The sequence below is a fragment of the Trichomycterus rosablanca genome, chromosome 17 (assembly GCF_030014385.1).
Source record: "Trichomycterus rosablanca isolate fTriRos1 chromosome 17, fTriRos1.hap1, whole genome shotgun sequence".
NCBI lineage: Eukaryota > Metazoa > Chordata > Actinopteri > Siluriformes > Trichomycteridae > Trichomycterus > Trichomycterus rosablanca.
Window position 1 is genome coordinate 6,429,116 of NC_086004.1, and position 23,934 is coordinate 6,453,049.

At 39.7% G+C, this 23,934-nt stretch overlaps 1 protein-coding gene across 1 annotated transcript in view; it reads left to right on the forward strand.

Annotated features, from left to right (window-relative positions):
- Positions 1–6,375: 6,375 nt before the first annotated feature.
- Positions 6,376–23,934, forward strand: part of tle5 (TLE family member 5, transcriptional modulator) — a 36,291-nt gene continuing 18,732 nt past the window's right edge. The window contains exon 1 of the mRNA XM_063012942.1: positions 6,376–6,818. Coding sequence (XP_062869012.1) covers positions 6,792–6,818 — 27 coding nt within the window. The 5' untranslated portion in view covers positions 6,376–6,791. The remainder of the gene's footprint in view (positions 6,819–23,934) is intronic.

A 23,934-nucleotide genomic window follows, 5' to 3' on the forward strand; every position in this document is an offset into this window, starting at 1 on the left:
TGGCAGTTGTGGCACACTTGCTCTACAGATGTATTGCATACTTGCAGTAGTAAATATGTAAGTTTTGTTCTTCAGTGGGAAAACATTATTTCTTTTATACCTCCTTTAACAAGGATGTTAAGTGTATTCAGTTTGTCTTTGGTGCTTGTCGTTAACAGAACTTGAATCCTGAGAGGTGGGGTTGGTCCATGGCGTACCCACTGAGGGTACAAGGAATTGTTTAGTGCGACACAATCACTAATGATATTAGTTTTCTGATTTTTCCTGTATCGCAGACACATCTTGTCTTGGCTTCAGAAGTTTTGCTGTTGCACTGCACAGGCTGATGATAAAGAAGTTTGTAGTATTGCGTGTCTGACCTGCATTTGGATCTAAAAGAACACACTATGACCTTGTTGTCTCTGCAGAGTTAAGATGTTATTTGGGTGAAGAATTCCAGCTGCTGCTGTATTTTTAAAGTTTTTTTGAAAAGTCCTTAGCAATCAACACTTTAGTAGTTCATTGCTGGGGGGGTCATACTGAATTTTAGCTCACTCAAACTCTATCACTCTTGATTGTACATTTACATCGTGCTTATATCATGCCCTGTCATATTTAGCCATGTGTTGCTTGATTCTATGAAATGTGTACTTTTGAGTGCATTATGAAGTAACAGCATCCACTAGATCTTGACTTCCCGCTAACACAGACATACCAATATTCTCGTAGGTCATGTATTTTAATGCTTAACATAATAAAAAATGTTCATTTTTAATCATTGTGACATTGTATTCAACGGGCAGTGGAGACTTTTGTTTAACTGCTGAATTCTTGGTGTTGAATTTTGTTCTCCCTGGGTCAGTGCACTGAACCTGCTTAGCAGTAATGGTTGCTGTTTATCTGTTTGTTCAAGCACATTCCTGGGATTTAGAGACGTGAACACTAATTAATAGAAAGAATGCTTTTTTTTTTCTTTATGTCTCCACACTGCTGTGTTGGATACAGGGAATATGAGGCTCACTTTTTGTTTTTCTAATGATACATTACCTTAACACTTGTCTGTATGACCACCTAATAGAATTTTTGTTGCTTTTTTATAACAGGTAAAAACTTTGTAGTGGTGGAACAAAAAAATCTAAGTAATGTATATTTGTTTTGTTTTCAGTATGATTAGCTTTTTTTTTTTTTTACGCATACCAGTTGTAAATGATGTATTATAATGTGTGCCAATCCCCTTTCTTTGTAGAGCCAGACTCTTTAACAAGTGCCAATATTGTGTAAAACCATTAAACAGACTTGGTCTATGTATTTTATGGTCCTGTTTTTAAAGCAAACTCCAAGTATGTGATTAAGTGAAACAGAAATGGACACTTCTCTTGCTTATTTAAAGTAACAAAGCTAAACTGCTGTGCTGTTTTGAACTGAAAGCCCATCTTAAGTGCATGTTTGTCTGATTTTGCTGGGCAGGTGTAGGAGTAAGCAGAAGGGGGTCAGATTCATGCTCATTTACAGTGTTCTAGCCATATTTCTCTTTTCTATAGTTCATTTCAGCCACTGTTGCCTGGATTTCATTCAAGCATTAAAACAATTTTCATAGCCTTTTCCTTGGAAAAAAGTATCTGTTTTAAATTGGAATAAACTTTGTTCCTATACCTGTGGCTCGTCTTTTTTTAATATAAATATTACATTATACAGTACAGACTTCTCAGTCAGGTAGTATATGGAGGTTTTATTGATCTATAATGTTTAATTTACTATTGCAACAATGAAGTGAATATTTTAAAAACAAAAATTATTAAAAGCAAATGATGTGATTGAAGCAAAACTGAGAAAACAGGCTGGCTTTTTGTTTTTCTTCCTGCTATATCATAAAAACATGGTAGACTCAGTCCAACACCATTAACCTGATAAATCACTGTTTTTAGTAGAAATGCTATTTCTACATAGCAAAAAATTTACTTGAAAGTGTAGAAGAGTAATGAAAACAAAACAAACCCAACAATTAGGACATGCATGCCGCTCATTCTGAGTAATCGAAGCATTGATTAAAAGGGTGTTGTTCAAAATAATAGCAGTGAGGAGTTCAATTGGTGGTCATTCATTCTGCAAAAGAACGGGTGTCAATTTTGGCCCTTATTTAAGGTAGGAGGGTGGCAAATGTTGCACAGGTTGGTCATAGTGCATTTCCTTCTGAAATACTGGGGAAAATGGGTTGTTCCAGACATTGTTCTGATGAACAGCGTACTTTGATTAAAAAGTTGATTGTAGAGGGAAAAACATACAGAGAAGTGCAGCAAATTATAGCCTGCTCAGCTAAAATGATCTCGAATGCCTTGAAGTGACAACCAAAACATGAAAGACGCAGAAGGAAGTGTGGAACTACTGTTCAAATGGATCGAAGAATAGCCAAAATAGCAAATACTCAGCCAATGATCACCTCCAGAAAGATCAAGGAACATCTGAAGTTACCAGTGAGTACAGAAGATAATTAAGTGAAGCCAATTTACCAGCAAGAACTCCTTGCAAAGTCCCGTTGTTAAGAAAAAGACGTGTCCTGAATGGGTTCAAATTTGCCAAGGAACACATTGACTGGTCCAAAGAGAAATGGCTCAACATTTTGTGGACTGGTGAAAGCAAAATTGATCTTTTTGGGTCTAGTGGCCGTAGACAGTATGTTAGACGACCCCCAAGCACTGAATTCTAGCCAAAGTTCACTGTGAAGAAAGTAAAGCATGGTGGTACAAAATGATGATATAGGGATGTTTTTCATACCATGGTGTTACGCCTATTTATCACATATGAGGGATCATGGATCAGTTTAAATATATCAGAATACTTGAGGAGATCATGTTGCCCTATGTCGAAGAAGAAATGTCCTTAAAATGGGTGTTTCAACATGACAATGACCCAAAACATCTTGGTTACAGACAAACAAGATTGAGGTAATAGAGTGACCAGCCCAATCCCCTGACTTCAATCCCATAGAGAACTTGTGGGCTGATATCTGAAACGTGTTTTTTTGAGGCAAAACCCAAAATTGCAGAAGAACTGTGGAATGTAGTCTAATCATCCTGGACTGGAATACCTGTTCAGAGGTGCCAGAAGTTGGTCGACTCCATGCAACACAGATCTCGGAAACAATTGTTATGCCACTGAATATAAGTTCAGTAATTTAAAGTGAAACCTCAAACATTTTCAGTTTTTAGATAATATTTTTGCATTTTTAAAGAAAATTGCTGCCACTGCTATTTTTTTGAACAGCCGAATATTCATTTTTCTTCATTTTCTGTAAAGGATGAACACAAACTGGCTAAATTTTGTTAATGTTTTGATTTAGAATTGAAAGTGTAGTATGTTCAGTGCATTTGGATTTATGGAAATAAAAGTTATTATAATGATTTTGTGCTTTGTTCACTTTTTTTAAAATCACTACTATTTTTTTGAACACCACTGTACATGTGAGATGTATTATGTTGTTCACGTGTTACCATGTTTCAGCTGTAAAAGAGCTATTTGGAGATTTGCATATTGCCATTTTTATGTCAGATTTCAAGTGATGTGCATAATAAAGTTCCAAAAGTGCCAAATAATGACGGCTCAAATTTCAGGTTCAACAAATATTTAACCTGCAATCCATGAATTAGGAAAATTAGCCACCAGCTCTTAATGCATTTTATCCCCTTTTTCTCCCTTTTAGGGCGTCCAATTGCCCGATTGCGTCATGCTTCCTCTTCACCAGTGCTGATCCCTGCTCCGATTGAGGAGAACTAAGCTAATCCACGTCCCCTCCGACACGTGGGCAGCAGCCGTATGCATCTTATCACCTACACTTTGACGAGTGCAGTGCAGCTCAGCGTTGTGTATGGAGAGACACACCCTGAGAGCACTCTTTTCTCATCTCTGTGCAGGCGCCGTCAATCAAACAGCAGAGGTCGTAATTGCATGAGAGAGAGACCCCATCCGGCTTAGTCCCGCCCCTATCTGAACAACAGGACAATAATTGTTCATGTGGCTGCTCAGCCTTAGCCGGCAGGCAGAGCTGAGATTCGATACGATGTATTCGAGATCTCAGCTCTGGTTCCAGTGTGTGTTTTTACCGCTGCGCCACCTGAGCGGCCAATAATAATGATTTTAAAATAAAAAATGAGAATACTTTTTTGTATTGCTTTCATCAGCCGCTTTATCCTGGTCAAAGTCTGGGCAGGTCTGATTCTAATAGGAAACACTAGCTGGAAGGCAGGAATACCCTGGACAGGGCTTTGGCCAACCACCCTTAGACACAGCCAATCATGTCCGTGTAGACACCCAGCCAGCTGATAGCACCACTGAGTTTCAAACTTGATGGACTAGTGTAATAGCACAACCCAAGCGAGATTAGAAATGAAAGTAATACATTGAACATATATCAATGAGGATGATCTTTATCATTCATAATGTCATAATTAAAGGCATAATTGGCTCAACGTCTCTGAGTGAGTGAGTGAGTCAGTCAGCTGGTGCTGATCCACCTCGACCTAACACAACAAGGAAAATACAGTCATTAGTATTCTACAGTGTATCACAAAAGTGAGTACACCCCTCACATTTCTGCAAATATTTTATTATATCTTTTCATGGGACACCACTATAGAAATGAAACTTGGATATAACTTAGAGTAGTCAGTGTACAACTTGTATAGCAGTGTAGATTTACTGTCTTCTGAAAATAACTCAACACACAGCCATTAATGTCTAAATGGCTGGCAACATAAGTGAGTACACCCCACAGTGAACATGTCCAAATTGTGCCCAAAGTGTCAATATTTTGTGTGACCACCATTATTATCCAGCACTGCCTTAACCCTCCTGGGCATGGAATTCACCAGAGCTGCACAGGTTGCTACTGGAATCCTCTTCCACTCCTCCATGATGACATCACGGAGCTGGTGGATGTTAGACACCTTGAACTCCTCCACCTTCCACTTGAGGATGCGCCACAGGTGCTCAATTGGGTTTAGTCCATCACCTTTACCTTCAGCTTCCTCAGCAAGGCAGTTGTCATCTTGGAGGTTGTGTTTGGGGTCGTTATCCTGTTGGAAAACTGCCATGAGGCCCAGTTTTCGAAGGGAGGGGATCATGCTCTGTTTCAGAATGTGAACTGCAGCTCCCCAGTGCCAGCAACACTCATGCAGCCCAAGACCATGATGCTACCATCACCATGCTTGACTGTAGGCAAGATACAGTTGTCTTGGTACTTCTCACCAGGGCGCCGCCACACATTCTGGACACCATCTGAGCCAAACAAGTTTATCTTGGTCTCGTCAGACCACAGGGCATTCCAGTAATCCATGTTCTTGGACTGCTTGTTTTCAGCAAACTGTTTGTGGGCTTTCTTGTGCGTCAGCTTCCTTCTGGGATGACGACCATGCAGACCGAGTTGATGCAGTGTGCGGCGTATGGTCTGAGCACTGACAGGCTGACCTCCCACGTCTTCAACCTCTGCAGCAATGCTGGCAGCACTCATGTGTCTATTTTTTAAAGCCAACCTCTGGATATGACGCCGAACACGTGGACTCAACTTCTTTGGTCGACCCTGGCGAAGCCTGTTCCGAGTGGAACCTGTCCTGGAAAACCGCTGTATGACCTTGGCCACCATGCTGTAGCTCAGTTTCAGGGTGTTAGCAATCTTCTTATAGCCCAGGCCATCTTTGTGGAGAGCAACAATTCTATTTCTCACATCCTCAGAGAGTTCTTTGCCATGAGGTGCCATGTTGAATATCCAGTGGCCAGTATGAGAGAATTGTACCCAAAACACCAAATTTAACAGCCCTGCTCCCCATTTACACCTGGGACCTTGACACATGACACCAGGGAGGGACAACGACACATTTGGGCACAATTTGGACATGTTCACTGTGGGGTGTACTCACTTATGTTGCCAGCTATTTAGACATTAATGGCTGTGTGTTGAGCTATTTTCAGAAGACAGTAAATCTACACTGCTATACAAGCTGTACACTGACTACTCTTAAGTTATATCCAAGTTTTATATCTATAGTGTTGTCCCATGAAAAGATATAATGAAATATTTGCAGAAATCTGAGGGGTGTACTCACTTTTGTGATACACTGTATATATAACACACTATATTGGAATGCCTATTTTAGGGCTAGTCACTTTAATGAAGCTATGCTTTTACCTTTTTAATGATCATTAAAAATACAAACAGCACAATTAACATCAATAATGTGAAATACAGCATTTTGTCGCGCTCTTGTGGCGAATCCCAGTAGCGGCAAAGAGTTTCATCTTAAAATGAACCTTTTTTATGTTTTTAGAGTATTTATGGTTTTAAACTAGACTTTAAACTATGTCTCTTTATTCACGAGCAGAACTAAACGCACATGTATAAGAAACATCAGGATAACTGTGTGCAGATGTTGGTGAGTGAGGACATTCCGTCTCCCTCATCTTACATTAACCAACACAACACAGCAGAACATCCCGGTCACAGCTGCTGCGATTTAAGGTAAAATCTGTAGGAACTGGCAGCCGAAATACGCAAGATTTACAAATAAAACATCATCATTTGGAGGCTTTCGCTTGGTTCTTCTGCATGCCGAATGATCCCTAAGGAGAAATCGTTTGTATATGCGAGACTGAAGCCTCGTCACCGGAGCGAACCTGCTGCTGCTGTTGCTGCCAGTGTGGGTGCTGTATTAGCGGGCTAGCTTAGCCTGCTCCATCCGCTACAGCCCCGAACAAAGAAGATTTAACACCGGAGAAACTCTGCCTGCTTTAAAGCTCTACAGAAATATTCACTCCAGACTGTCATGATGTTTCCACAATCCAGACACTCGGTAAGCATTTCTGCTCATTTCTTATAAAAAGCTATTAGCCCACGAAGCTAATCAGCTAACTAAGCAGGGTAATCCGGTTCGTTAGCAAGCAGCGTCACTTTCAGGTAAAGTTGAATCAGTGCACTTATTTCATGTCTTTGTAACGGACTGTTCTAATCATTATTATCATTAACATTATTAACATTAACATGTAGCTTCAACACTACAGTTAGTTATATAACAACGCTTAAAAGCTCTGGCAAATTAAACTCATCAACATGCTTTAATCTAGCTCATCTTAGCACTTGGCTAAGTACTGTTTTGAGTTTCATTAGTATTACAGTACTAACACCAAGTACTAGCATAGTGTTAAGTATTACTGTAGAGCACTAAAGAATGTACAGACTTACTTAGCAGTGTTAAGTCATAATGTAGCGCAGTAATGTACAGTGTTGTACCCAACATAGTGTTCAGTATTACTGTAGAGCACTAAAGAATGTACAGTGTTGTACCCACATAGTGTTAAGTATTACTGTAGAGCACTAAAGAATGTACAGACTTACTTAGCAGTGTTAAGTAATAATGTAGTGCAGTAATGTACAGTGTTGTACCCAACATAGTGTTAAGTATTACTGTAGAGCACTAAAGAATGTACAGACTTACTTAGCAGTGTTAAGTAATAATATAGTGCAGTAATGTACAGTGTTGTACCCAACATAGTGTTAAGTATTATTGTAGAGCTCTAAAGAATGTAGTGTTGTACCCACATAGTGTTAAGTATTACTGTAGAGCACTAAAGAATGTACAGTGTTGTACCCACATAGTGTTAAGTATTACTGTAGAGCACTAAAGAAGGTACAGACTTACTTGTACATTGTATTAATATAATGTATTAATGTAGAGCTCTGAGTAATGTACAGTGTTGTACTCAAAATAATGTTGAGTAGTAATGTAGAGCACTGAGTAATGAAGTGCTGTACGTAGTGTTAAGTATTAATGTAGAGCACTTAATAATGCACAGACTTGTACTCAGCAGTGTTAAGTAGTAATGTAGCGTACTTAGTAATGTACAGTGTTGTACTCAACATAGTGGTGAGTATTAATGTTAAGCTCTGAATTATGTGCAGACTGCTGTACTCAGTATAGTGTTGCGTATTAATGTTGAGCTCTGAGTAATGTGGAGACTCTTGTACTCAGTATAGTGTTGAGTATTAATGTAGAGCACCGAGTAATGTACAGTGTTGTACTCAGCAGTGTTAAGTATTGATGTAGAGCACTGAGTAAGACCATCACTGACCCACTGCCAAACCGGTAGTTATTATAAGATGATAAACATAGTTTTACCTTGATGCTGGAACATGATGCAAACTATCCACATTATTTTTGTAAACAAAGTTACACACACATCCACATGTGCTGAGATAAACATGCAGTCAGACACAATTCTGACACAAAACAGCTTCTGTTTGTGATTTTAATGTGTTAATGTGTTCTAGTTTTGTTATTCCTGATTTAAATGACATAAATGCATTAAAAAGTTCAGATGTGTTTATGAAATGCTGCTGTACAGGGAGCAGGCACATGCTCACTTAAGGTGGGTCAGGGATTCAAACTAGTGCTGTTTTAGCAGTAAATAAACTTAAAAAGAGCCTCACAGTAAAGATAAACCGGAGCAGCGCGCGTGTGTGTGTTTGTGCCTTTAGAAGAGACGCTTTGTTCACAGTATCGCTATAAGTGATTCATTGATTCATGAGTTGATTCGTTTTTATGTGAAGCGTAAGTTTCTCTTCTCAGTTATCTCTCCGTGTTTACTGTTATTAATTAAATGTCGTGGTTTTAAATAAACACCAGCTACTACAGAACATTTTGTGTGACTCTCTTACATTAAAAAGCTTCATTAAACTGCTATTACCACAGATCTGTAACCGAGTCAGACTCGTTCCGTCTAAGGAGCTAAAAGTTTTCTAAAAGTTCAGCAGATGATCCTGAACTAACGAATTTGGTAATGAATAAACTTTTGCCTCTGATTGGTTCTGTAACGTTTTCTGTTCTCATCTACATAAAAAGTAAGAACCGCTTACGATTTACCAAAGTGAACCAGGAGTTTATATAACGTGCTGATGGAATCGACTCGGATGTGACCGGGTTGAATTATCTTTTTAAAGTAAATATTTCAATCAGCAAAATTACATCGTATGTATGATGCACAACGTTAATGATGTTATTTTAGGTCATGAAGAGCTTTCACCATGGTTTCTGTACGATTGTTGATGAATGGTGATATGATGGTTGGCGCTTCGTAGCTCAAAGTCTGGATCAATCCACTGAGCTGTTAACTTAACATGGTCTTTATATATCACACGATCGGATCGGCTACTTTTAGGAAATATCGGCCGATCGCAGATAGCATATTTTGATTAAAAATCGGCCGATACCGATTCGTAGCCGATCGATCGTCCCATCTCTAAATTTTAGTCTCCCTTAATTAACAGTGCAGGGGCAACAACCACACTTTTGGAATTAGTGTTCAATAAATGATTTAGCTCTGGATGTAAATCGTGATTAAGAAGGATTTTTACATTTCAGTACGTCACAGCACTCTGTGAAACGCTCCTGCTTTCAGAAGACTGCAGAACAGCTGTAGCTGTAATATCAGCCTAAATTCTTGGAATTGATCAGAGCAGTAATTTATAGATGGAATTATGAGTAGAAAGTAGAATTTCATGCTTGAAATGCAGTCAGACTGAGAATATTAAATGGACAATTTGCACTGAATTCATTTAGACTAATAAAGGATCAGTTCTGGCGCAGAAGGCTTTGTCCTGGCACTGAGGACAGTGAAGGATCTCATAAATCACCTTTTTGGCTCCAGCCGGTCTGAATCCTGGACAGATCAGATGATGAGAAAGAGGACGGCATCATTGCTATGGTAGCACAACTCCATAGCAACGACTTCTCACCACTCTTGCTAAAAGATGGTGTTTACTCAGACTGACCTGGATGAATCCTGATTGTTAGTGTGTATCTGTGGTCTGTTGCTCTGCTGAGATCTTTAGATTTAGCCTAAGATCTAAGATCTGTAGAGTGCTGAGATGTAAATGTAAGAACTCTAGTCTGGATCTAGAGTAAGTATTTCTTTTTAAGTATTTCTTTTCTCAGGTTTGGTACACTTGCTTTGATTACTTGTTTTTGTATTATTTAGTTGTCTTTTCTGGGTATGTTCATGTTATGTATAATATAAAGAACATAAACTTTGACCAATGCACCTTTAAATGCTAAGCTATTTATTTATGCTCAGCTATTGCCCATTCTATTTTACTTTCTTTGTCAAATAGGCCAATACTGTAAAACCAAAGGTGAAATTTAAAAACCAGCCCACTGGACATGTAAATCGTCTAATGCGGTGGTTCCATAAGTACCACATGTAATTAAACCAAAATCTCCATGTACCACCTGTTAGCCATGTTACAGGAACACACATGCCACACACACTTCTACACACTAGGCCAATATGTGCAGTGAGCATTTTCCATTTTGTAGAAGAAGTGAGCCTGTTCAGGACTGTGATATTGGCAAACTTGAATAAATTATGTTTAACTATCATTTTTAAACCAGCTAATGCTAACAGTGCAGTCTGTCTTCAGATAAACTTTAAAAGGTTCAATGGTCAGCTGTTCGTCTCATTGTGTTCATTCCACATGAGTTGTTTCCAATGTCATTGTTGCATGCACTACAGTTGCGCTGGCCTAGGAGAGTCGCAGACTAACACACATCCCTCCTACATGCTTGCAGTTACCAACTGCTTCTCTTCACCTGGCAGTGGTACGGAGAGTCACACTATGCTCTCTGTAAATTATCCACCAGCCTCAACCAGACTGCAGAGGTCTAGTTTCTAAAACCCCATTGACCCCACTGATCTCCCTCTGCTATGCCATTCGACCGCTTATTCTCCTCATTTGTCCGGAGTGTTAAACTTATTTTAGAAGAAAATTCTCCAAGGTCAGGGTCTTGAGTTCCATAGCCAATGGGAGGTTCTCTTGTCCTCCCATACCCCTTTTCCACTGACGCGGATCCGGCTCTGTTCCGGTTCACGAACTTGATTTTGAACCGGTTCCGCGTGTTTCCACCAAAACAAAGAGGTTCCAGACAGCGAACTAGCGTTCTAATCTGGCACCACAGAATACTGGGTTTTTCAGTGCTTTTTGCATAAAAACAAACATATGTAACAACAGCACAAATGCTCGCACATAATCTGCACACTCCGCCATCATGTTACTCTTTACTTTCTTTATGTAACACCCATCGTTGATGACGCTTGGTTCCCAAAAACTAGAGGAAACATGGGTCGGTTCTCTACAAAACACCAAGGTTCGAAGAAACCTGAACAGAAAAATACAAAAAATAATCTGGTGTGAACACCGTGCTAAAACAGGTGGGCCAAACGCTACATACAGGGGCAGCCAAAAGAGAGAAGAAAATTAACAACAAAGTCAGAAATTGTACAGAAAATTGTCACTGTTTTATGGTGCAATTCTGCAAGATAGTCAGGCTCTTATGTCAGCAGTGGACATCTATGATTATGAAAGAATACAAGCAACATCAAAGCTGAGGGAGTTTCATACACATCCATTAGCCAGAGGCTGATATTGACCCAATATCAATAAACCATGACACAATGCTTAGAGAGCGCTGGTCCACAAACCACAACGATAATACGTTTCATTTCTTAGAGCAGCTGTAAGTCAAGCCTCAATTTGCACATTTTCTAATTGTTTCATTTATTATTTTTTCTGTTGGCTGATTTACTTATAGATGAAGTGACAAGGCGCTCGGGTGGCACAGTGGTAAATTACACTAGCACAAATTCAAATTCCCAGTTGTACTATCGTCCGTTCAGGTGTCTACCTACACTCGTGTCTGTAGGAGAGACTTCAGCTGGAATTTTCTTGCTATAACAGATATTACAGGGAAACCAGTCATGTTTAATTTGGGGAGGCGACTCCTTATCTGACTTCCCTCAGCTCAGACAACTGTGTCTGTAGAACATCTGGTGGATTACCCTGATGGGCGTAACTCAAACCTGGGTCACTGTGATGGTGGGCTAGCACTTCGGAAAGCTGCGCCACCCAAGCAACTTTGGCTGTCTTCTTTAGGAGTGCAAAACATTAAAGACCAAAACTTTTGGGTCTCACTGCAGGAGCTAGCGGGGACGGGATCAGATCAGTGTATTTTAAGTATTTGGACACTTGATGTATGTGACAAAACTGACTTTTTTCTTTGGCTTCAGTATAAAAAAACAACATTGACTGATCAGGTCATGTCTATATTGGCCTGCTAAAAGACGGTTTCAAGCCTTGCTATCCAAATTCTAAACATTAATGATGCTTTGTAATCCTGTGAAGAACAGGAAGCGCCGGTGCTTACCAGAGCACCACCCAGAGCTAACTGACAGCCTGCTGCTAAACACGAGCAAATCCCTGAGGAGGAGGCAGCTGTGTCAGATGCTAATGCAGCGTTTAGCTATGAATATCTGTTTATCGTTTGAGTTTAGCATTTGTTCTGAGTTTCACGGCTCGAGGTTTCGTTGTTGATTTATCTGTTCAGCGTTCAGGGATCTCGAGGTGGCGACCTGAGCAGGATTTCTTACCGAAACGGCATCAGTCATGATCAAACGCTGTCGGCCAGTAATTGCATAAATCACACTGAGCCAGCTGTGCGCTCTCAGTGTAAGATCTGTAAACCTGCGTGCATGATGTACTGTTTTGCTTCCAAACAGTTTCACTTTAATTCTTTAAGGGCATTAAAGATCTGGACGTACCTTATTTCTAACTGTGTACGGTTTTTAGAACACATTGCTTGCTTTATGCAATCGTATTCAGTACAACTTTCTATTCATGTAAGATTTTTAACAGTATTAGAAAGATACTGAAGAAAAAAATTGTATTTAAAGGCTGATCTGGATTTCTATATTTGTGAACCTTTTTAAAAGTACTGTCTCTTAGCATGTTGTAACAGGGATTTAAAATAGTTAAAAAGATTAGAATTGTATTTGTGGACTAGTTACCCAAATAGAATAATGTAATAAATGTCCTCAAAGACCTCAATAGAGCTTTTTGTCACCAGAGATTTGTTTTTCCCCAAGAGTCTTGGCCAACATTATTGGACACATGGTATCGTGGACTATCAAGTACCAGCAAATATTATATTCAAAACTTGACTGCCTCAACCAGAGGGCTTAAACTGGCCAATAACTGGATCTTCCAGCAGGACAGTGATCCAAAGCACACTTCAAAATTAAAAAAATTGTTCACTGACCACAGAATTAAGGCTTTGCTGTGGCCATTCCAGTCCTCTGATCTAAAACCCAAGGGCGAGAGCGAGGACTTTCAAGATCTCAATGATCTGAAGAGATTCTGTATGGATTCTTTTATGATAAGATTTAAACATTATGCTTCTAATAACGGGTGGCTTTGATCATGTTTTGGATAATATATTAAAAGGACAAGCAGGTAATAAAAAAACAAGTTTTAAATCAGTTTAAGGAGTGAAAAACCTGCAGTGTCTTTGTGAGTAGTGTTCTATAATTATATCATTTTGGTTATATAGAGGTATTTTTGGGATTGACACACTTACAAACACTAATCACTGACTTGATAGGGACAATGAGGGCTAGGATCACTTTTCGGGGATGCAAAAGCATTTTTGGCACCTCAGTGTCAGTGTTTGGTTAAGAATAGTTTTGCAAGTCACCACAAGTCTAAAGATTACTCTATAGCGAAGTGTGTTTCATGTAATTCATGAATGTACTTTGTCTTTAGGGTTATCTTGGGACAGATACAAATTTTTATACTGTTCTTTCTACAGTGCTTACAGGGATAGTGCAGATCAGTGCTTGAGAGGTTCACCTGCAGGGTCACCTAGGTTGAGATCTTTACAACATCTTTTGCATGTCACACTAAAGGCAAATTTCAGCTCAGTCAAAAGGAAAGTAGTTAACTTGTCTTTTTTCTTTCTATTTGTTGCTCTAAAAATACATTGATCAAATTTCAATAATATTTTAATGATAAAAGGCAATAAAGAAAAAGAAACAACCTTTATCCTTCAATGTAGGTCAGATCATTGCACCCCCAATATATATTAATATTCAACCCCAAAGAAATCTGCAGAGCTAGATTTTGGTTTAAAAATAATAATATTTTTTAATAATATTAAAAAAAAATGTCTATCAGTTGAATATAGCAAGAAAATGAATGATGTAGTATTTTAAAGTAGCAGGATATTTTGTTAACACTGGTATGTTACAATTATTCAACCCTTACATAATATTGCTCTTCTTAAAACCTAATGCTAGGATGTATGACCTAAAGTTGGGTTACATCATGATTTAACCATTGGGAACTCAATAATGACCATTGATTTGCTTGAGCTGTGATGTGTTATATAAACACCACCTAGAGAAATAGAAATAGAAAGTGAAGTATATACAATATGATTTTCAAGACCTTGAACAGCAAACCTGCCTGGCTGTGGGAGAAAGCGCAAAACTTTGCACAGAGGACTTAGCAATTGTATCAGGCCAACAAAGAACATCTCCCTTGTTACAGCAAAATACTTACAGCACGACCTGATAAAGGCTGTGACAAATGTGTCATTTGCAACCATAAGAAAATCAATTACCAAGCAACAAGCCCTTGACCAAGAAGCTCAGGAAGCGTTGATTAAAATAATGATGATGTTGAAATTGACTGAAAGATCTGAAACATTTAAATGTTACAAATTAGCAAAAATTAAGAAATTGGGTAAAGGGGCAAATAGTCTTTTACAGCATTGTAACTAAATGTGTATTATTAGTTATCCAGATTGTTTCTTGAAATAAAAGAAGAGGGGTCCAGTGTGTAAACATCTGGGGTCCAGTGTTTACATCATACAAATGTAATTTTTCTCTTTATCTTTTAAATTCCTTTTTTCAAGCCCAAGTTTTTGCCCTCTCATAGACTTTCTAATTGCTGAACTTGCAGCTAGTTGTTACATATTTATGTTTAGAATTTTGAATGTTCTGAAAGACATTAAACCAGCAATGACTGATCTACTGTACATAGTAAATGAGCATACTATGTCACTTGCTATTTTGAGTCTGTGAACACTTACCCTATATTCACACCGGCATTGACACAATTTCCAGCGACATTGTGCAGCGCAAACATTGATGACTGAATGTGGGCGGAGCTGGTGACATGACATACTTAAGCAAAGTTAAACTGTAGGCCAATTAGGAGTGAAGCGATGTGGTGATTACCAATAGGAATTGAGCATTAAGCAGTACACACGTTATCTCTGCTACCGTGAAACGGTACGCTTCTTTTTTGGAACCTAGATCTTACTAGAGATAGAGGAAGCACAGTGTCCGACTTTAACAAATAGACGGCAGCGATGGCAAAGAACAAATGTAGTGTTCTTGCCATACTGACGGCACAGACAGTGATGCACTATGCAAGAATGAAATTTATAGACAAGCGGTTTCCCTCCAGGTTTTTTATTTATAGTGTGAACTCATCTGATTTGTGGTCAAATTATTTTTCTATACACTCTGTAGCCAGGAAAGTACTTTTTTTTTGCTTGGCATCAGTAAAACCAAAGCAACCAGATGCCCACAGTTGATGGTGACGATGCCAGTGTGAACACAGGGTTAGGACAAAATCACACTAGGCTTTATAGGTAAAGGCATGCTAGAAATGTACACTAACTTTTTCACTGGTTCTCATTATTCTATATTCATAGTTCCTTTTCAATTTTCTCTCCTTGGTCTTTAACTGTTTGCTCAGTTCTCTATGTTTATGACGTTCTCTTTCAGAATCAGAATCAGAATCAGAATCGGGCTTTATTGGCCAAGTATGCTCACACATACAAGGAATTTGTTTTTGGTTACACAGATGCTTGCAGTGCACGAAAAAATACAGTAAAGACAATCTTATTCACACAGCTCACTCTCTCTAACACACACATTCATACCTGTAAACATAGAAAACATTGTAAACATTTAGCATGTGCAATTTACATTGTAATTTTAAAAAGGTGCAGTTTTGTGCAATATAAAAACTGTAGAAAATATAAAAATATATAAATATGAAATGGAAGTAAAGGTGAAAATCCTGTGTATGCCATTACATAAATGAAATAGGTAGTTTTTGATGTGCAAGTGTCCCGAGTATTAACAGTACAGTAGTGTTCAATTGTTCATGAGCGTAATGGAGTTTGGATAAAAGCTTCTCTGTAGCCTGGTCATTCGGGTCTTCATGTGGCTGAAGCGTCGGCCTGATGGAAGGCACCGAAACAGGTGATGGCCAGGGTGAGACGGCCAAATTTCACTTTAAATTTGTCTCGTTTTGCTTTTTTGCTCCTTCACCTTGAATCTGTTCTGCATGCGTCTACAGTAAAAGGTGATGCAATTTGTTTTCGAGTCATTTGACTGTCACATTCTGAACTTTTTATACAAGCACAAGGGAAATGTGTTGTGCTAGGAGAGTTAAAAGTCAAATGATCTTGTCTATCCCTTATGGACGTTTCTTCAGCTGTTTGTTTAAACTAAAGCTGTAGAATTTTGGGAGACAAAGATGGAAGAATCCAGAAAAAAGTGATCTCTAATCTAAAAACATGTTTTACCCTTTGGTTCCATTCATGACAGGACAGATAGTAACAGGTAACATGATTTATTAGCTCTAGTTCAAATCCAAACCAACACCATCACGGCCAATTTTTATTTTTATCTCCAATTCACCTCACTTGCTCATCTTTGGACTGTGGGAGGAAACCGGAGCGCCCGGAGGAAACAGACATGGGGAGAACATGCAAACCACACACAGATAGAACCCGGATCACTCCACCTGGGAATCGAACCCAGGACCTTATTGCTGTGAGGCCACGCCACCGAGCTGCTCTTTTTTTCTCGTTTTTATACCTCAGAACCTGTGGATGCCCACGTGTGTGACCGTATTTGGCATGGAGGACAGATGCAGATGTAAACACTGAGAATAACTGCCGTGCGCTCTTGTTGTCTCTTTGAGCTGGGGTGAGGGAGAGAGAGAATAAATGAATGCGAGCTGATGAATGATTTTCGAAGTCGCCTAAGGAATCACAATCTTACATCACATTAATCTTCACTACCTTCGTAGATGGCACTGCTGTGAACACGGGCCTCTGTTTTTTAACAAATAGATGATATGGTCGAGAGGGATATTTCAGTGCGATTTATGTTTCCTCTCTGGTGAGTGAAGCGGGTCAGGGGCCGGCTGTAATTTACAGAGATGATGAATTTCATTTAGCTGCTGAAGCTTCTCAATTTGCCCACCGACACCTTTTTTTTTGCTTTAATTGCATCTCTTAGGAGCAGAGCAGCATAGAGCTGTTTTATATATGTGTGGAAATTAAAAGTACGTTGAGACTGGCCTGTTTTTTATCTCTGGAGAGATATACACTGATCAGCCATAACATTATGACCACCTCCTGGTTTCTACACTTACTGTCATTTTTATCAGCTCCACTTACCATATAGAAGCACTTTGTAGTTCTACAATTACTGACTGTAGTCCATCTGTTTCTCTACATACCTTTTTAGCCTGCTTTCACTCTGTTCTTTAATGGTCAGGACCCCCACAGGACCACTAAAGAGTAGGTATTATTTAGGTGGTGGATCATTCTCAGCCCTGCAGTGACAATGACATGGTGGTGGTGTGTTAGTGTGTGTTGTGCTGGTAGACACAGCAGCACTGCTGGAGTTTTTAAATACCGTGTCCACTCACTGTCCACTCTACTAGACACTCCTACCTAGTTGGTTCACCTTGTAGATGTAAAGTCAGAGACGATCGCTCATCTATTGCTGCTGTTTGAGTTGATCATCTTCTAGACCTTCATCAGTGGTCACAGGACGCTGCCCACTGGCCGCTGTTGGCTGGATGTTTTTGGTTGGTGGACTATTCTCAGTCCAGCAGTGACAGTGAGGTGTTTAAAAACTCCAGCAGTGCTGCTGTGTCTGATCCACTCATACCAGCACAACACACACTAACACACCACCACCATGTCAGTGTCACTGCAGTGCTGAGAATGATCCACCACCCAAAAAATACCTGCTCTGTAATGGTCCTGAGGGGGTCCCGTAACATGGGCACAGATGTACCAATACCAAGGTTAAAGAAATCAATTGTGTTTTTCTAAAGTATCAACAGTACTGACTTGAATCAGTACTATAATTCAGTCCAACAGGAAACTATTTGTGTTTAATGTTTGCTTTTCTTTAAGTCTGTGCATGAGCATAAAGGGCATAACAATATAAAATCCATGAGGCCGGCACAAAAATGTTATTGTCTTAAAAAAATGACTGGTTCATAGACTTCATTTATTCACTTCATGTGTTTACTAGGGGTGGGTGATATGGCCTTTAAATAATATCACGATAATTTGGGATATTTTTGCGATAACGATATTCACTCTATATTAGTGTTGGGCGATATGGATCAAAAATTATATCTCGATATTTTTTAGCTGAATGGCAATACAGGTCCTTCTAAAAAAATTAGCATATTGTGATAAAGTTCATTATTTTCCATAATGTAATGATAAAAATTTAACTTTCATATATTTTAGATTCATTGCACACCAACTGAAATATTTCAGGTCTTTTATTGTTTTAATACTGATGATTTTGGCATACAGCTCATGAAAACCCAAAATTCCTATCTCAAAAAATTAGCATATCATGAAAAGGTTCTCTAAACGAGCTATTAACCTAATCATCTGAATCAACGAATTAACTCTAAACACCTGCAAAAGATTCCTGAGGCTTTTAAAAACTCCCAGCCTGGTTCATTACTCAAAACTGCAATCATGGGTAAGACTGCCGACCTGACTGCTGTCCAGAAGGCCATCATTGACACCCTCAAGCAAGAGGGTAAGACACAGAAAGAAATTTCTGAACGAATAGGCTGTTCCCAGAGTGCTGTATCAAGGCACCTCAGTGGGAAGTCTGTGGGAAGGAAAAAGTGTGGCAGAAAACGCTGCACAACGAGAAGAGGTGACCGGACCCTGAGGAAGATTGTGGAGAAGGGCCGATTCCAGACCTTGGGGGACCTGCGGAAGCAGTGGACTGAGTCTGGAGTAGAAACATCCAGAGCCACCGTGCACAGGCGTGTGCAGGAAATGGGCTACAGGTGCCGCATTCCCCAGGTCAAGCCACTTTTGAACCAGAAACAGCGGCAGAAGCGCCTGACCTGGGCTACAGAGAAGCAGCACTGGACTGTTGCTCAGTGGTCCAAAGTACTGTTTTCGGAAATCAAGGTGCCAGAGTCTGGAGGAAGACTGGGGAGAAGGAAATGCCAAAATGCCTGAAGTCCAGTGTCAAGTACCCACAGTCAGTGATGGTCTGGGGTGCCATGTCAGCTGCTGGTGTTGGTCCACTGTGTTTTATCAAGGGCAGGGTCAATGCAGCTAGCTATCAGGAGATTTTGGAGCACTTCATGCTTCCATCTGCTGAAAAGCTTTATGGAGATGAAGATTTCATTTTTCAGCACGACCTGGCACCTGCTCACAGTGCCAAAACCACTGGTGAATGGTTTACTGACCATGGTATTACTGTGCTCAATTGGCCTGCCAAATCTCCTGACCTGAACCCCATAGAGAATCTATGGGATATTGTGAAGAGAAAGTTGAGAGACACAAGACCCAACACTCTGGATGAGCTTAAGGCCGCTATCGAAGCATCCTGGGCCTCCATAACACCTCAGCAGTGCCACAGGCTGATTGCCTCCATGCCACGCCGCATTGAAGCAGTCATTTCTGCAAAAGGATTCCCGACCAAGTATTGAGTGCATAACTGAACATAATTATTTGAAGGTTGACTTTTTTTGTATTAAAAACACTTTACTTTTATTGGTCGGATGAAATATGCTAATTTTTTGAGATAGGAATTTTGGGTTTTCATGAGCTGTATGCCAAAATCATCAGTATTAAAACAATAAAAGACCTGAAATATTTCAGTTGGTGTGCAATGAATCTAAAATATATGAAAGTTTAATTTTTATCATTACATTATGGAAAATAATGAACTTTATCACAATATGCTAATTTTTTGAGAAGGACCTGTATATGATATATATCTCGATATTTTTTCATCCCATAAGGTAATAACAACAAGACACTTCTGAGACAAAGCTACATGTTCCAAATTTTTTACAGGCACTTTTATTAATATTCATGCTGGGAAGCTTCACACAAGAACTATTTTTCCTTAAGAAAAAAAAATAACTATTGTAAGAAAAAGTTTTTCTAACGTCTCACCTGTTGTGTAACGTGAATTACAAATATATTGTCTGGCCCTTTAAGAATGTTAAGCGTACTATAGGGCGCAGGGAGCGAGTGTGTAGGGAGGATAACAGAAATTGACCGTTTCCGGCTGCGCTTGTGTGAGCTTGCGTGTTTTGCACTGAGCTTGTGTGACATTAAAAGTAGCGTTCTCGTTAAACCCCCCTCACATGTTTGGACTTTGTACATTATTTTTACATCAGTCGCCACAACATTAACATTTACATTAAAATTTTCTTTTATAGAACCTGAATAGAACTCAGTTCTGTAATACAGGCAGAACTAATCATTCATGTTACTGTGTAAATATTACAATATATAATGCATTTTAATCAGCGTTCTGCTTCATGCACTTCATTATTATTTAACAGCTTTATTTGTTGTTTAATTGCTGTTTGCTCCTTGTTTACTGCAGAGTTAGTTCATGCAATTTTATTAATTTTTGGATGTTTATTGGCCGAGAACAAGAAATACTATAATAGAAGATAAATAAATAAATGAGTCTCGGACGTCGGGATATCCTCCAGTATAAACTAACGTACATGTCAGCGCGTGCATGCGCTTGTATGTTTATATTGGTTTTTGAAACGAATAACGACTCGTTTTCTTGTTTTTCAACTTTGGGATTTGAAGTGAAAAACGAATGGTACACGGAGCTCGAAGATTTTGTCTGGACTTGTTTTCGGCATTCTCTACAGAATACATTATTCTGCTGCTCATCTGACACTTTGAATCCTAACCATCTCAAAATAATTGAGCCATAATTATTCTTTTTACTAACCAGCTCCTCCTCGATAGCTTCTGTCATGTCTTTATCCGTCTCCATGCTATCGCTGCCTGCAGGAATTACTGGTGAAGCGGTGGGGGAGGGGCGAGTTGTGTTCAGTGAGGGAGAGGGGCGGGGCGAGTTGTGTTCAGTGAGGGAGAGGGGCGGGGCGAGTTGTGTTCAGTGAGAGGGGCGGGGTGAGTTGTGTTCAGTGAGGGAGAGGGGCGGGGCGAGTTGTGTTCAGTGAGGGAGAGGGGCGGGGCGAGTTGTGTTCAGTGAGGGAGAGGGGCGGGGCGAGTTGTGTTCAGTGAGGGAGAGGGGCGGGGCGAGTTGTGTTCAGTGAGGGAGAGGGGCGGGGCGAGTTGTGTTCAGTGAGAGGGGCGGGGCGAGTTGTGTTCAGTGAGGGAGAGGGGCGGGGCGAGTTGTGTTCAGTGAGGGAGAGGGGCGGGGCGAGTTGTGTTCAGTGAGGGAGAGGGGCGGGGCGAGTTGTGTTCAGTGAGGGAGAGGGGCGGGGCGAGTTGTGTTCAGTGAGAGGGGCGGGGCGAGTTGTGTTCAGTGAGGGAGAGGGGCGGGGCGAGTTGTGTTCAGTGAGGGAGAGGGGCGGGGCAGGTGAACATGTGCAGAGACAAACTGGGAGAAGAGAAAGTCGAACTGTCGGATCTAACTGGAACGCAACATCTATATCGATATAAGCGATATTGTCTTATCTTATATCGCGTATGAAAATATATCGATATATTATAAAATCTCGATATATCGCCCAGCCCTACTCTATATATAAGAACACTTTTTTTTTAAAGTTTATTTTTAAAACACCTTTGTTTTGCAGAAACTCAGGAAATCTAAGGTACAAATGTTACTGAATGTACATTAAATTAAGCATCACTTCCAGTAGGGCTGGGCGATATGGCTTAAAAACTCATATCTCCATATGCTTTTGAGAAGTGGTGATATACGATACGATATAATGTAAACTTAAAGTACAATGACAGGCCACCGCCCATATTTTACCTTATATTGTTTATAAGTTCTCTTAAAAACACAAAACATTGTAGTTCTGATCAATTCTGACTGATTACAGTGTTTATATTTTGTATTATTATAAGGCTGTATTTGTATTCATATTGACAACATTTATATTAAACAAACCAGCAGAATCTCACAATCACATTTCTGCTGTCCGTTTTACTTCAAATAAATGAGCATCAAAAAATCCCGAAAACGTTTAATATTTGATCATGCTTTGCTGGTGTCTGTCAATTATACAGCAACCAATGAAGAGAGAGCTTGAAATTCCGCCCAAAATCTAAATTTGAAGCTCTGATTGGTTCATACATCTGAATCTCTTGAATCGGAGTTGTTTGCCCACAGAGTCAGCAAAACGAATGAATCTTTACCATAGATAAGAGCACAGTTTCCAATTCGATTCCAATGAATAATTCATCTGAAGAGAGTCGTTTCTGACTCATTGACTCAGTAATTCAGTTTCCATGCTCATACGCAAAGGAAAGCGTTCCGCTTAGCGCTGTTTTGTTTTAAACATTCTCTAACCTGTGTATTCTATGTTCGTTCACTGACACAGTTTTAGGCCTCACATCATTCTCGGACTCACGCAGTGACCGACACTCCTCGTACTCACGCGGGTGCTTTTGCTTTAGGTGCTGAAATAAATGTGATGTTGCCACCGTTTGTTGTCATCGTAGTTTTGCACGTTTTGCAAATTACATTTGTTTGTCATTTGTTTGGAGTCTGACCTTCTGTATCAGAAAACCTTCCACACTAGTGATGTAGCTCCCCTTGTAGGGACTAGTGCTAACTCCGGTACTACTCTCTGCATTGGTTGCCATTATTTGCCATTATTATCGTTTGCTAACAATATCGCGATATGGCAAAAATCATATAGAGTTTACAACTATACCAGTATTATCGTGAACGATATTATATCACCCACCCCTAGTGTTTACCACACTTTTTTCCGGGTCAGTGTTGCAGTGGCTCCAGATTCTCTAGAACAGATGTGTCAAACTCACGGCCCGCCGGCCAAATTCGGCCCGCCACGTCATTTTATGTGGCCCGCGAGAGCTTAAAAGATGTATGATTGTTGTGATGGGTCGAGTAGTTACAGAGACGTACTTAGAATTTAATGGGACACCTGCGCCTTTACGCGGCAACCGTTGACATCGTAGTCATGGCAACTAACTTTGACCTTTGCTAAGAAGCCTTGTCACTTTTACGTTTTAGCGGCAAAAGAACGCGGGGTAAAGTCAGTAGCTTAATCAATAATAAATAGAAGTGAATTTTCTTGCAATTCAATACAGAATCACCATCTGTAAGTAGTAGACATTTATATTCTCAGTTGTTTGTAAATGTTTAGCGAGTATGTTACAGCGTTTCAGTTACGAATTTACCGTACTTCTGTAATTAAATACAGTTGTTACCGTTACTATAGCAGTTAGTATTGATTAGTGCTATTTTACGTTTGGTTAAATTTCATATTGTAAACTTAACTACAGCTATGTGCATGTACTGTATGTAAGTTTTTTTATTGTTTGTATTTTGTAGTTTTACTCCATTCTGATGCACACAGTGTAATGTTGGGAAGCAAGTAAAACCGACCTAACTGTATTTTGGATGGAGTTGTCTGTCTGTCTAGCTGAGAAAGGGGAAAAACTCTTAGCGAGGGCAGAACACTTGTCTTAAAATACACTGTAAAATCGTACATAAACTGCATCTCTCACAATGCATGCCGATTTTTGTGACCCTGCAAAGTGATCGCATCCCGACACTAGATGATGTTAACAAATATTTACAAATAATCCCAAAATGTACAAGAAGAGAAAATTGAAGCAGAAGGAGGAAATTTAATGAAAGATGGGAAAGTAAATACAAGTTTGTGTTTCAAGAAGAAAAACCTGTACATCTCTTGTGTTATGAGGCCGTGTCGGCAACACGGCGGCTAAGTGGGTAGCACTGTCGCCTCACAGCAAGAAGGTCCTGGGTTCGATCCCCACGTGAGGAGGT